The sequence below is a fragment of the Stegodyphus dumicola genome, chromosome 4 (assembly GCF_044657685.1).
Source record: "Stegodyphus dumicola isolate Sdum_Otavi_A_Nest chromosome 4, ASM4465768v1".
Lineage (NCBI taxonomy): Eukaryota > Metazoa > Arthropoda > Arachnida > Araneae > Eresidae > Stegodyphus > Stegodyphus dumicola.
In genome coordinates, this window is record NC_140771.1 from 114,629,515 (window position 1) to 114,642,203 (window position 12,689).

Consider the following 12,689-nt stretch of genomic DNA (forward strand, 5'->3'; position numbering starts at 1 on the left):
ACTCAATTTCGGAGGTGTTCTTAAGTTTTTTAAGATTCCTGATGATTTAGTGACCACTGGTTCAATATAAAGTGAGTAAAAGATATTGTAAATAGTCTTCATGTTGGAATCCTGAAGATCACAAATGTATATTGAAAATAGTCTTAGTTTTATCGTTCAACAAAGTCATAAATACACATATAAACCTACACTAATTTCATATTCGAAAACTGACTAATGCAATTTAAATGCCTAAAAGCATCATTTTTAAATAAAGTAAATGTTAAGAAATCGAAATGTATGTTTCAGATAGTTCAGCGTACACAGAGGCCTTGCGGAAAAATGCATGGAATCCAGCGACTGCTGCGACGCCTTCTTATGATGCTGCTGCCAGTGTAACGGCTGGTAAGTCTCTTTCAGTCTCATTTTATATCAAGTAAAATACTGATATTGTAGGATGCAAATTAATTGGGATAAATCAATTACTTTTATAATTTATATACAAACGTTCATATACAGTGACAGTAATAAAATTAATAGAAAATTTGTCCTCCTTTAGCAGAAATGACCTTTAAATTGCGCTTAGGCACTAACTCTACTAGGCTTGTGTATATAAGTTTTACTTCTATAGCACGGAGCCACACTTCTATTAGCGTTCTTAATTCTATTAGGTCTTTTGCCGTAGAGTCCATTTTGCTAAGATGTTCCTTGAGAACTTACTACAAGTCTTTCATCGGATTTAAATCTGGCAAATTTCCCAGCCAATCTAGCACAATAATTCATTTTTAATGAATCTTCTGACAGATCTCGAATTGTTACATGGAGCCAAGTCATGTTAAATGTTCCTCAAAAGGTTTCGCCGAAAGGCAAACTATGAAGAATTCCTCATTCTGTCAGTATGAACTAGACATCCAGTGCTACGTCAGTGAAATATTTGATTGCATCTAACCCTAATTTTTACTTTCTTGTACGAAGTCAAGGAAGTACTGTAATCGCGAAAAATTCCAGTTACCATATTTCAAAGAAAATATACACCTTGATTGCTATCGAATGCAATTTAACGATGTTCTTGCATGACAACTGTACGTAAAGACAGAATAAAAGACTCTTTTCCCCAAAACGAATTATAAAACTGATTTAAAATGAATTCAGAAGAGATTTCTCGTGGCGTCTGTACGTACGAACGTATGTATGTATGTATGTATCTCGCATAACTCAAAAATGAATAGCCTCAGAACGTTGAAATTTTGTTTGTGAGACTGCAATAACATGTAGATGTGCACCTCTATTTTTGGTTGCCAATCGGCTGCACCGAAAGTATATAAATATATGTATGTATATATATATCCACTCTATTACTCAGCTCAGTGAGCTCAGTTTGTTTATTCTTATATGCTGGTAAACTGTGCATATTTTGCTTTCAAAACAATTGAATTATGTTGTTCTTATCTTCCGATTAAGGTTTTTATCACTTTAGTTAACCTCCATGTTATAATTGTAGAATTATCAGCAATTTAAAAGTGGTTTAAGTGTGGGAAGTTTATATTTTTACCATAGCAGTCATATTTGTTTACATTTGAAACTTAGCAGAATAGTGTATTTGTTGAAAATCCAGAGAAACTAAGCTTTGAAACAACAATGATAACGTCTTCTTTTATTATTGCGAACGAAATCCTGCTTTAATCCACTCTGGGATTAACATTAAGTTATTAATTTATCCCATATATTGACTCAGCACAGCGTCAGTAGATAGAATATACCACTTCTGCGCCATGAGGCGCTCACAGACGACGGACTGCGTGGCGCACAGGGATGGGGGGGAGGAAATTTACGGAGGAGCCCGTGTGAGTTGATACGTCACCAACTACGGACTCGTCGCATCCTGTTCATGACGTCATCATGCATTATCACCTCGGATTATCTTGCTATTGCTACGTCAGCCGCATGTTTTGTCCTGTTTATGTTTCCATGGCCACACTTATCTACACTGGTGTGCAAAAATTAAGGACGAAGTCGAAAAATTAGCATATCAGCTGAACGAAGAGGCAGAGCGGACAGAAAGACCAATCAGGAGATTAAGTAAGGTGATGTACGGTAGCACATGCGCAGATATGCAGGTAGACGTAATGGGGGAGTGTCTGAGTAGTATAAAGCATGTTGTCGGTGTAAGATCAGTATTTCTGGCAAAGAGATTGCACGCCGTATAGCAGTTAAAATCACACCGAGTTGCTGCCTCAGCGAGAAATGGCGAATAATCAATCTGTTAGACGACATCTGGATGCTTTTACCCGAGGTCGAATCATTGGGAAGTTGGAGGAAGGACGCAGTGTGACAAGTGTGGCTGCAGAGTTCGGAATTGCTCACAGCATCGTTTCACGACTTTGGAGACAATTTCAAACTACAGGAACAGCTATCCGGGGGTTTAGTAGTGGTCGTCCACGAGGAACCACACCCGCAGATGACCGGTATATTGCCTTACAGGCCAGAAGAAACAGGCGGCAGACAGCGGGAGAAATCGCTAGACACGCAACACAAGCGACTGGACGACCGATATCGCGTTTTACAGTGGCCAGAAGACTGCACAGTGGTGGTCTGTTTGCACGACGCCCTGTACGGTGTGTACCTCTAACGCCTGCCCATCGGAGAAATGGCCGGGAACACCGGAATTGGAGAGACAATGAATGGGGACGAGTACTCTTTGCAGATGAGAGCAAATTCAGTCTGAGTAGCAATTCTCATCGCATACTCATCTGGAGAGAGCGGGGAAGCCGCAATCATCCCTCGAACATCATTGAAAGGAACACGTATGGAGGTGGCGGTGTTCTCGTTTGGGGAGCCATCATGCTTGGTAGTCGTACAGACCTTCACATCTTCGACGCAGGTTCAGTCAACGGGACCCGTTATTGTAACGAGATTCTTCTTCCATATGTGCGTCTTTTTAGAAGCGCTATGGGTCCGCAGTTCCTTTTCATGGACGACAATGCACCATGTCATCGCACAGTAGCTGCCGAACAACAGCTTTTAGAGAGTGAGGATATTGAACGTATGGATTGGCCGGCACGATCTCCGGATCTCAATCCCATCGAGCATGTATGGGATTTTCTAGGCAGACGCTTGGCAGCTTGTACCTCACCACCAGTAGCGATTCCGGAGCTTCGATTGGCGCTGCAAGACGAATGGGCAGCAATGCCTCAATAATGCATTGACACCCTCATTCTCAGCATGGGCAGACGCTGTGAAACCTGCCTAGCAGTCAGGGGAGATCATATCCCCTATTAAAGACCGGATGTTTCTTGCTGGACACCCATCCCAGTGATGTTTCGGCCTTCAGTCGCATTTCGCTCCATGCTACTTTTTCAATAAAACTTCTCTTTATCCCTCTGATTTCTCTTTTAGTAAGTGTTGCTTACATTACTCACGTCCTTACGTATTGGGGATCTTACGGTATTAAATGTGTTGATTTGGAAAGCTTTTGTACAAAGTTATATTGAAAAAACCGTCTCGTCCTTAATTTTTGCACACCAGTGTATTAACGAAAATCCGCGACGTAATTGCAACATGATAGAAGTTTCTAGTGCATTCTTTTTAGTTCAGCAACGACAGTTAGAGGGCAGCAGTCTTACCCGTAGGGCTTTCTGATTGGTTCTCGTGGTTCCTGACAAAGTTATTAAAAATTATTTTTAATTGATTATACTATTTGACTTAATATAGTAGTATTTAATGAAAAAGGTTCATGTATTTACATGTAAATTTCATGTATTTGTCCATTTATGGCATGAGAAACGCGGACGATAACACAAAGCCGTGCTTTTTTTGAATCTTATTATTTGATTATTATTTGATCGTATCTATCTTCTTTGTTCATCTGACTGTGCAGCGGAAACCAGCATGTGGCTGGTGGTTTGCACATAGGCAATTCTGTTCCAACTTGCTCACACCTTTGTACATCCTCGATAATGAATGAATTCGTAACTTTAAATTTATTTTGTTTCTATTTTAGGTTAAGATATTTTTAATTTCTCATTTCTTTTTTTCTCTCTTTTTTTCCTAAAAATAAATACAGACTTATACGGATTTTTTAAAGATCTACTGACTTCACAATTAACCTTCTAATTCTAATGAATTAAACCTTCTAATTCAGAAAAAATAAATTTTCACAATATGAAATCTACTTGAACTAAACTGGCTAGAGATGTCCATATATTAGTTCATGTAGATTTTATGTTGTGAAAATTTATTTTTTCTGAATTAGAAGGTTTAATTCAAAGTCAGTAGATCTTTAAAAAATCCGTATAAGTCTGTATTTATTTTTAGGAAAAAAAGAGTCCGAAATATTAACAGCGATATGTTTTAAAAACATGATAAAGTTTAAATGTAAGGCAAAATGTCTAAATGGAAAATAGAAAGTTAAAAATTTACGTTTGTTTGACACATTTCGTGAATCCTTTGAACAAAAATTAGATGTGTAAAAGAGAATCCGCGACGTTTTTGTAGTGTTTCAAAACGTTAGTATGATGCGTTAGAAGAGAAAGTTCGGAGTATCACCCGTTAAGTGTTAGTAGTATGGTGTAATACATTAGAAGAGAAAGTTTTGTATATCGTAAGTATTAGTAGCGTAAAAAAATAATAAGAAATATAATATGTTAAGTAAGCTATATGGAAGGAACATCGCACTTATTGGTTTAAATTTACAGAAAATATTATCCGTGAAAGCCTAGAGGGAAATTATATGCGTGTAAGTTCCAGCTTAAATTTCATAGACAGAGAAATATATATGTAACTTTACGCTTCGAGAAATGGAGGTGTAACATCAATAAGTATTTAAAATATTAAGAAAAACCTTAAGAGGAAAATAAAAGAAAGAAAAAAGAAATGAGAGAAGAAAATTCTTCAAAGAATTAAAAAAACACGTTTATATTAAAGAAAAATTAAAAATTACTTCTTGAAGTAAAATATAGGAAAAAAGACCGAGTTCGTAAAAAATAAATAAAAAATCGTATGAAAATAAGTACAGCTTTTGTAAAACAAATAAAGTGAAAAATGTAAAACATGGAAAGGAAAGATTAAACTGAAAGGAAAAAAACCTTTTGTAAAATAAAAAGAGAAAGAAAAAAAAATTAAAATTGTGAAACCGTATTACTTTTAAAAAATCTATTACTTTTGCAAGTTAAACGTAAGGTAAAGAATGTAAAATTTAAAAATGTGGAAAAAAAAGAAAATCTTATGTTTATATATAAAAAATATGGTATGAAAATTAGTACATTTAATTTAACGGCGAGAAGAAAAGAAAATTACGTAAATTATGTTTATAAGATAAAGAAATGAGAAATTTAAAATATCTTAACCTAAAATAGAAACAAAATAAATTTAAAGTTACGAATTCATTCATTATCGAAGATGTACAAAGGTGTGAGCAAGTTGGAACAGAATTGCCTATGTGCAATCCACCAGCCACATGCTGGTTTCCGCTGCACAGTCAGATGAACAAAGAGGATAGATACGATCAAATAATAATCAAATAATAAGATTCAAAAAAGCACGGCTTTGTGTTATCGTCCACGTTTCCCATGCCATAAATGGACAAATACATGAAATTTACATGTAAATACATGAACCTTTTTCATTAAATACTACTATATTAAGTCAAATAGTATAATCAATTAAAAATAATTTTTAATAACTTCGTCAGGAACCACAAGAACCAATCAGAAAGCCCTACGGGTAAGACTGCTGCCCTCTAGCGGTCGTTGCTGAACTAAAAAGAATGCACTAGAAACTTCTATCATATTGCAATTACGTGGCGGATTTTCGTTAATAGATAAGCGCGGCCATGGAAACATAAACAGGGCAAAACATGCGGCTGACGTAGCAATAGCAAGATAATCCGAGGTGATAATGCGTGATGACGTCATGAACAGGATGCGACGCGTTCGCAGCATGGACCTTATAAAAAATAGACTAACCCAAATGGGTTTTCTCCCTCGTCTGACGCGTTCCCGGCTGTCACCTAGATCACATCAGGAGCAGTAGGGATGACCTGCAGAAATTTACCAGTGGTTGCCTATTGCAGCGTGTATAATTGTCAAGAAAAAGCTGCCTGTAGCGCCTCAATTCACAAATTAGAATTTCTCCGTATTTTTATTTTTGAAACTGAGATTGATTTTTAAAAGTTTAGCATACTTATCAAGCATAATTAACGTTCCAAATAATTATAAAGCTAATGCATGCTTTCAAGGCTGGATATTTTTTTAGCTTTTCCTATGCTGTAAGGAAATTTGTAACTACTACTTTTAGAAAATAATATTTTAAATCTGAACTAATAGAAAAATTTCAAACAAGCAATTTTCTCTTGCAATTTTTATGCTTTTTATTGGTGTAAATAAGTAAAATATACTAAAATATTTAAAAACGAATTTTTGAAAGTTTTGTTTAAAATTCTAAATTGTGCTGCTTTTTTAAAATTATAGATGAGTATTACAGCACAATTTTTATAAAGGAATTTTATTTCAATTGTATTTCATAATACATCATAGTGATAAACACTTTTGACTCCTTAATAATTTTTATACATTTAATTCTAATAATAAAATTGTATTTAATCGTAATAATTAATTTTGCCTGTATTTGATAGTGATTATTTTTTAAATTTATTTTTAGTTCTGCATAAGATTTTTTTTATTTACTGTTAATTTAATTTATTAGTTCGAAGCGGCAGCGGCATTTTGCGCTCTTTAGCTATAAATGTCCGTGTCTCCTTGCAAATATTATCGCCCTGTATTATATTTAAAGAAATTAAATAATGAAGAATCTGCATGAATACATGTATGTTTCTCGCACTGTGACAAGAACGACGGTATCTAGAGCCATCAAATTTTGAATAATGTAATCTTCCACCCGAACATGTGCATCTGGGCGGCCGAATTTCGAATTTGTTTTAATTTGTTTCATATTTTGTAAGACTTTAACGAATTTTTGATTAAAAAACTCAACGAGTTCAAAGCGAGCAATGGTAACACTATACGGAAAATAACATTTTTATCTCCAGTGCGGAAATTCTAAAGATATTCTGTTTTCAAATGTTACGAGCCATGTTTCAAATGTGGTTTACGAGCGAAGAACATGATATTCAATAAGTATAGGTAACACACAAAACGTTAAAAAAGGTTCCTTTTGGGCGTAATATAAAATCTGAGTGCTTCTAGATTTTATTTTATCTTTTTTTCCCCTTCATTACTCTCAGAAAATTTTATGCTCCGATTTTTCTAAATTACTAAAATAAATAACCCACTTTAATGTTAATAATTTAATGATGATATAATCAAATAAATAACGGTTTTGTAATGTTATTATAGTTTTGAAAATCACTGCCTGAAAATTTTCTTTAAATTAAAAAAAAAAAAAAAATATCAGATCTTGTTTAATTTTACCTTATTTATTTCAAAGCATCACGTACTATCAATCTTATTTAATTTAATTTTATTTTTACGCAAAATTAAGTTCATGAATTTCCTGCTTAGAGTTTTTACCGAAGTAAAGATGTTTGTACAAGAAGTACGCGTGAAAAAAATGCGCGAAATGCAGTAAAAAGTGCTTTAATGAGATACATTAAATCCTATTTGAAAAAACTGAGACTTTCATAATCTCATCACTATACAAAGTATCACATTTAATAATTAAAAACAGTTATGTGATACAAACGCCATAGGTTTCAAAGTGTTAAAGTAAACCAGATCGTCCCTACTCTTTCTCTCGGGCATGTCGGTGACGCGCGCCCCGCCCACTGGGTTAGTCTATCTTTTTATAAGGTCTATGGTCCGTAGTTGGTGACGTATCAACCCACACGGGCTCCTCCGTAAATTTCCTCCCCCCCCTATGCGCCACGCAGTCCATCGTCTGTGAGCGCAGAAGTGGTATATTCTATCTACTAGAGTCCATAACAAATTAAGTGCCTTCAGTGTCTTTTTGGCCAAAAGTGTCGAGTGGACCAAAAGTAAACTTTCAGTTTTGTGCACTGAAAAATCTGTCTTGTTGCCCGCTGGACGAACTGCTTGCTTTTGCATAGAAACTCTAATTTTATTAGTAAAATCTGCCTTTTTTAAAAATTGTTTTAACTGTTATTTTTTTTATTTTTTCTGTTCAATTTTTAATTAAGGTATTTTGAGGTGATATGTATTTTTGCCTTGCCGGGAAGTTAGAACTGAATTAATTAAATGAGAAATATATCTCTAGTTAAATTCGAGAAAATAATTGTAAATGCAATACAGCAAAAAAAAAAAAAAAAAAAAATGTATAATTTAATAGGCCGTGCAAGGAAGTCATGTGGTGTTCCGCATCATATTTTTTTCCAAAACGGATTGTAAAATGGATTTAAAATGGATTCAGAAGAGTTTTTTCTTGCCATCTGTAAGTCCGTATGTATGTGCCTCGCATTGTTCAAATAAGATTAGCCTTAGAACGTTGAAATTTTGTGCGTGAGACGGACTGCTATAACATTTAGTTGTGCACTTTCCTTTTAGATTGCAATCGGCCGAAACAAACATATATAAATATATAATATGTACCCACTCTGTTACGCGAGCTCTATAAGCTCAGATTTTTTATTCTTATATATTGGTAAATTGTGCATTTTTTGCTTTAAAAGAAATTGCATTAAGTTGTTCTTATGTTCTGGTTAAGAGTTTTATGCCTTTATGGTTATCTGCATGCAACAGCTGTAGAACTATAGAAAATTTAGAAGTTTAGGTGATGTTGAGCCTAACGAGGATGCCATTTGTTTACATTTGAAACTCTTAGTAGAATAATGAATTAAGTCAGCTGGTGAACCAACTTCAGTGCCTTTTTGCAGAGTAGAACCAAAAGTAAACTTTCATTTTGCGAACCGAAAAATCTGTCTGCCTAACCGTTAGCCTAATTGCTTGTTTTTGCGTAGAAACTAATTTTATTGTAAAAATTGTTTTTCAACTGTATTTGATGTTTTATGCTTTCTTGTAAAATTTTTAATGAAGATGCTTTGAGTTTTTACGCATTTTTAACACTCCGCGAAGTGAGAACTGAATTGATAAATGAGAAATACATTTCTACTGAAATTAGAGAAAATAAGTTTAAATGAAATACACCAAAAACTGTGTATGATTTAATAAGGCGTACAAGGAAGTAATGTGGTGTCAGGATCAGACATTTAAAAAAATGTGTTGCATTCTAAAACAAACAGGAAAAAAATTAGTGTTTTTTGCGCAAAAATAATTTTTGATTTTCCTATCTTGGCGCACTTAATGAAGAATTAACGATATTCATTTCTTTCATTTCACTAAAATGCTCGTGGTAACAGTGTCATTACATCCAATTCACGACACTGAATATTCAAAGCGATTTCCTTACTCTTTGAATGAAATTCTGTTATTTTTCTTTATTTCATTATTTTCTTGTAATTTGGAACTTGTGTTTTAATAATGACTAAGAATTTCAACATTGATAACGTGTAATTGAGACTAAAAAACAGAAAACACAATGCAATTAAAAAAAAGTTTTGGGACAATAAGCTTTTATTTAAAATGAATATGATAATTAGTGCATTGAAAGGAGGAAAATAATTTACCATATTAATGGAAACAACAGATTAAATAATTCTATTTACAGAATTCATCTACAAGTTTACATCGCGAACAATAAAAGCGTGGGATTCCTAAACAGCGAAATTTCTTAATTTAATTGAATTGTCACATGTATAAGCTATTAACTTTTTTAATTTCTATTAATTTAATTGCATTGTTAAATGTATAAGCCATTATGCGTTTAGGCATTCTACACCTGTATTTTTCGTGATAGGAAATTGTAGATGAATTCTGTAAGCAGAATTATTTTATCTATCATTCCCATTAAACTGTATACTGTTTTCTTTTTTTATTGCATTAATTATCGTATCCATTTTAAATAAAGGCTTGTTGTATAAAACCCTTTCCTTTAATTCTATTTTATTTTCTGCTTTTAGTCTCAATTACGCGTCATCAATAATAAAGAAAAGCTTATTAAAAGCGAATATCCCCAACTCGTTATTAATTGCACTAAGGATTGTATAAAATGGTATACTGCAGAGTCTTTTCTTTAACTGTACACAAGACTATTCTTAAATTGAATTTTATTTTTATTTACTCAGTTGCAAACATTTAGAAACAATAAAATTTGCATAAAATTCTGATAAATAAAAGCTCGCTAAAGAACTCGAGAATAATTTTGCTTAATCACTACATTACTCACAGAATTTCATAGAGCAAGGCAACCACAATATTCTTACTTATATTTAAACAGCACATATTTGCAAGAAACTCACATGATTGAAACTAATTTTCTTCCCTTGTAAAATGCATATATATTATACTAATAACTATTATTGAAGTTTAGAAATATTCTAAGTTTACTTTGTATTACATTCGTATTGTATTTTCATTACCGCCTTTCGTAATCAAACTTTATTTCCCCTTTATTTTAAATATTTCATCCGCGTGCTGTAAAAATTGTATAATTTCGACAACTTCCTCACAATCGCAGGCATAAAATAAATTTTTTTAATCTTTGGAATGTTAGATTTTCTAAACGCTATAAAATATACGATGAAAAAAATGAGTTAAGTGATTATATTTAATGTGCTTGTTATGATATATTTAATATATGCAGAAATTTATAGAATTAAAAATAAATCAAAACTGATAAGTATACTCTGGGGTCCTTATTTTGGATTTATTTGAGCATAACTCAAAGGTTTCATCTTTAGTACACAATAAAATATGAAAAATTATTTCATAAAGCTAGAGTAAGGATTTTTTTAAATTTTTAATTTTTCAGTTTTATTTTCCTCATTAAGTCAAGAAACTTACAAAACAACGCAAGCTCATTACTTTTTCTCAAAGTACACTCATGTCCATAAATTAAGGATAATGCAAAATCAGGCAAAGGAAGAGTTAGAAGCAAAACAAATTTGACTTATTTGTAAAGCTTATTTATTAAACAAAAGGTAAAGAGCAAAAAAAGATACTATATGTTTGATACTATTAAAAAAATTAGCGAATTTTTCTCCCTGGAGCAAATTACAAAAAAAAAAAAAAAAAAAAATATTTACAAAAAACCAATATTACATAGTTGGTATGATTGTTAATACATTGTATGTCTCCCAGACAATGCAATACATTCCGTACAACGCCTAGGCATGCTGACTATCAAATTATCGATCTGATCTTGGGGGATATTACACCACTCAAAAAGCAATGCTCTCCGAAGTTCTGGTAGACATGTAGGAGGAGGTTGACGGCCTGCAACTCGTCGGCCAAGCATGTCCCACACGTGCTTTACTGGATTCAAGTCCGGTGAGAATGCTGGCCAGTCCATACGTGTGATATCCTCCGATTGAAGACATTCGTTTACGATGTTTGCACGGTGAGGACGGGCGTTGTCATCCATAAACACAAACTGTGCGCCCGAAACAAACGTACATTATGTTCCAGAATGACGTTCCAATAGATTTGGCTTGTCATGGTTCCAATTTGAACATGCGGGTCAGTTCTGGAACACAGAATTCCACCCCAAACCAGCACTCCTGCACCACCGTAACGGTGAATTAACGGGGGCGCAGCCTTCAGCCCACCCAACCAAGAACACTTGGTCATATGACTTATCACAAGGGCCGGCCCATCTAACAACAAACGAGGGGCCAGAGACCCGGCCGTGCTCAAAAAAGTAACAAAGAAAAACAAACAAATAAAATATTAAACTATGAATCCCGGGAAACCAAAAGCCCCAGGAACCGAGTAACAAAAAAGTTAGAAAAAAGAGAACTAAACAAAATCATAAATACGACCAGTGAATTTCATGTCATCACTGGACCTTAAACATTCACACAAAAGAACATAATAAAATAATAAAGAACTGTTAGAAAATAAAAATAAGACAACACATAACCAAGCAAATACAATACAAAAACACCATTCACACATAGATTCCTATGGCTTCTCTTGAGCTATTCACAATCTTCATAATTTGTCTAGAATATTCCACAAAGTTCTTATAATTTTTCTTGAAATCACTTCTATAATATTTTTGATATCTATCCCTTGCACTCCCAGTAATAATACAGTTCTCAAAGAAATGCATAGAGTCTCCAGTGACATTACAAATATTACATTTATCATTGTCCTGCAATCCAAAACGTTTCAAATATGCAGGGAAGCGTCCATGTCCCGTAAGCATTTGATTGGCATCAATATCTTTATATAACTTCATTTTCTTTTCAATATTTATATTTTTCAGTAAACCACAATTTCTATTAGATTGTTCCCAATTATTTTTCCATTCGTTCAATACATAATTATATAGAGTAGAGGTGGCCCTTCTTCTAGAGTCTGGGATATTTTTAATAATCACATTTTCATCCACAGCTGCAGACTTAGCTAATTCGTCCGCCCTCTCATTCCCTTCATATCCTGCATGTGCTTTTATCCAGTGAAGCTTAATATTATGTATATCTTTCAATTGTGCATATGTCTTTTTTATTTCAAATACAAGAGAGTTTTTACTTTCAGGACCCGAGAGGGTCTGTAGCACCGACAATGCATCAGAATAAATATTTATATTATATCTAATTTTCAATGTGCCTTTAATCCAATTGAGAGCTTCAAAAATAGCATACATTTCTGCTTGATAGACAGAATTCATAGAATTTA

The 12,689-nt window shown here is 33.6% G+C and overlaps 1 protein-coding gene across 2 annotated transcripts in view; it reads left to right on the forward strand.

Moving 5' to 3' along the window:
• The window catches only part of LOC118204812 (transcriptional regulator ERG homolog), a 59,422-nt gene that overhangs the window by 15,614 nt on the left and 31,119 nt on the right, over nt 1-12,689 (forward strand). The window contains exon 2 of one of the 2 annotated variants that reach the window (XM_085815344.1): nt 289-384. In XM_085815344.1, the coding sequence (XP_085671470.1) occupies nt 289-384 (96 nt within the window). Of the gene's footprint in view, nt 1-275; nt 385-12,689 lie in introns of those variants that run through there. The other variant, XM_085815345.1, reaches the window with a different exon arrangement.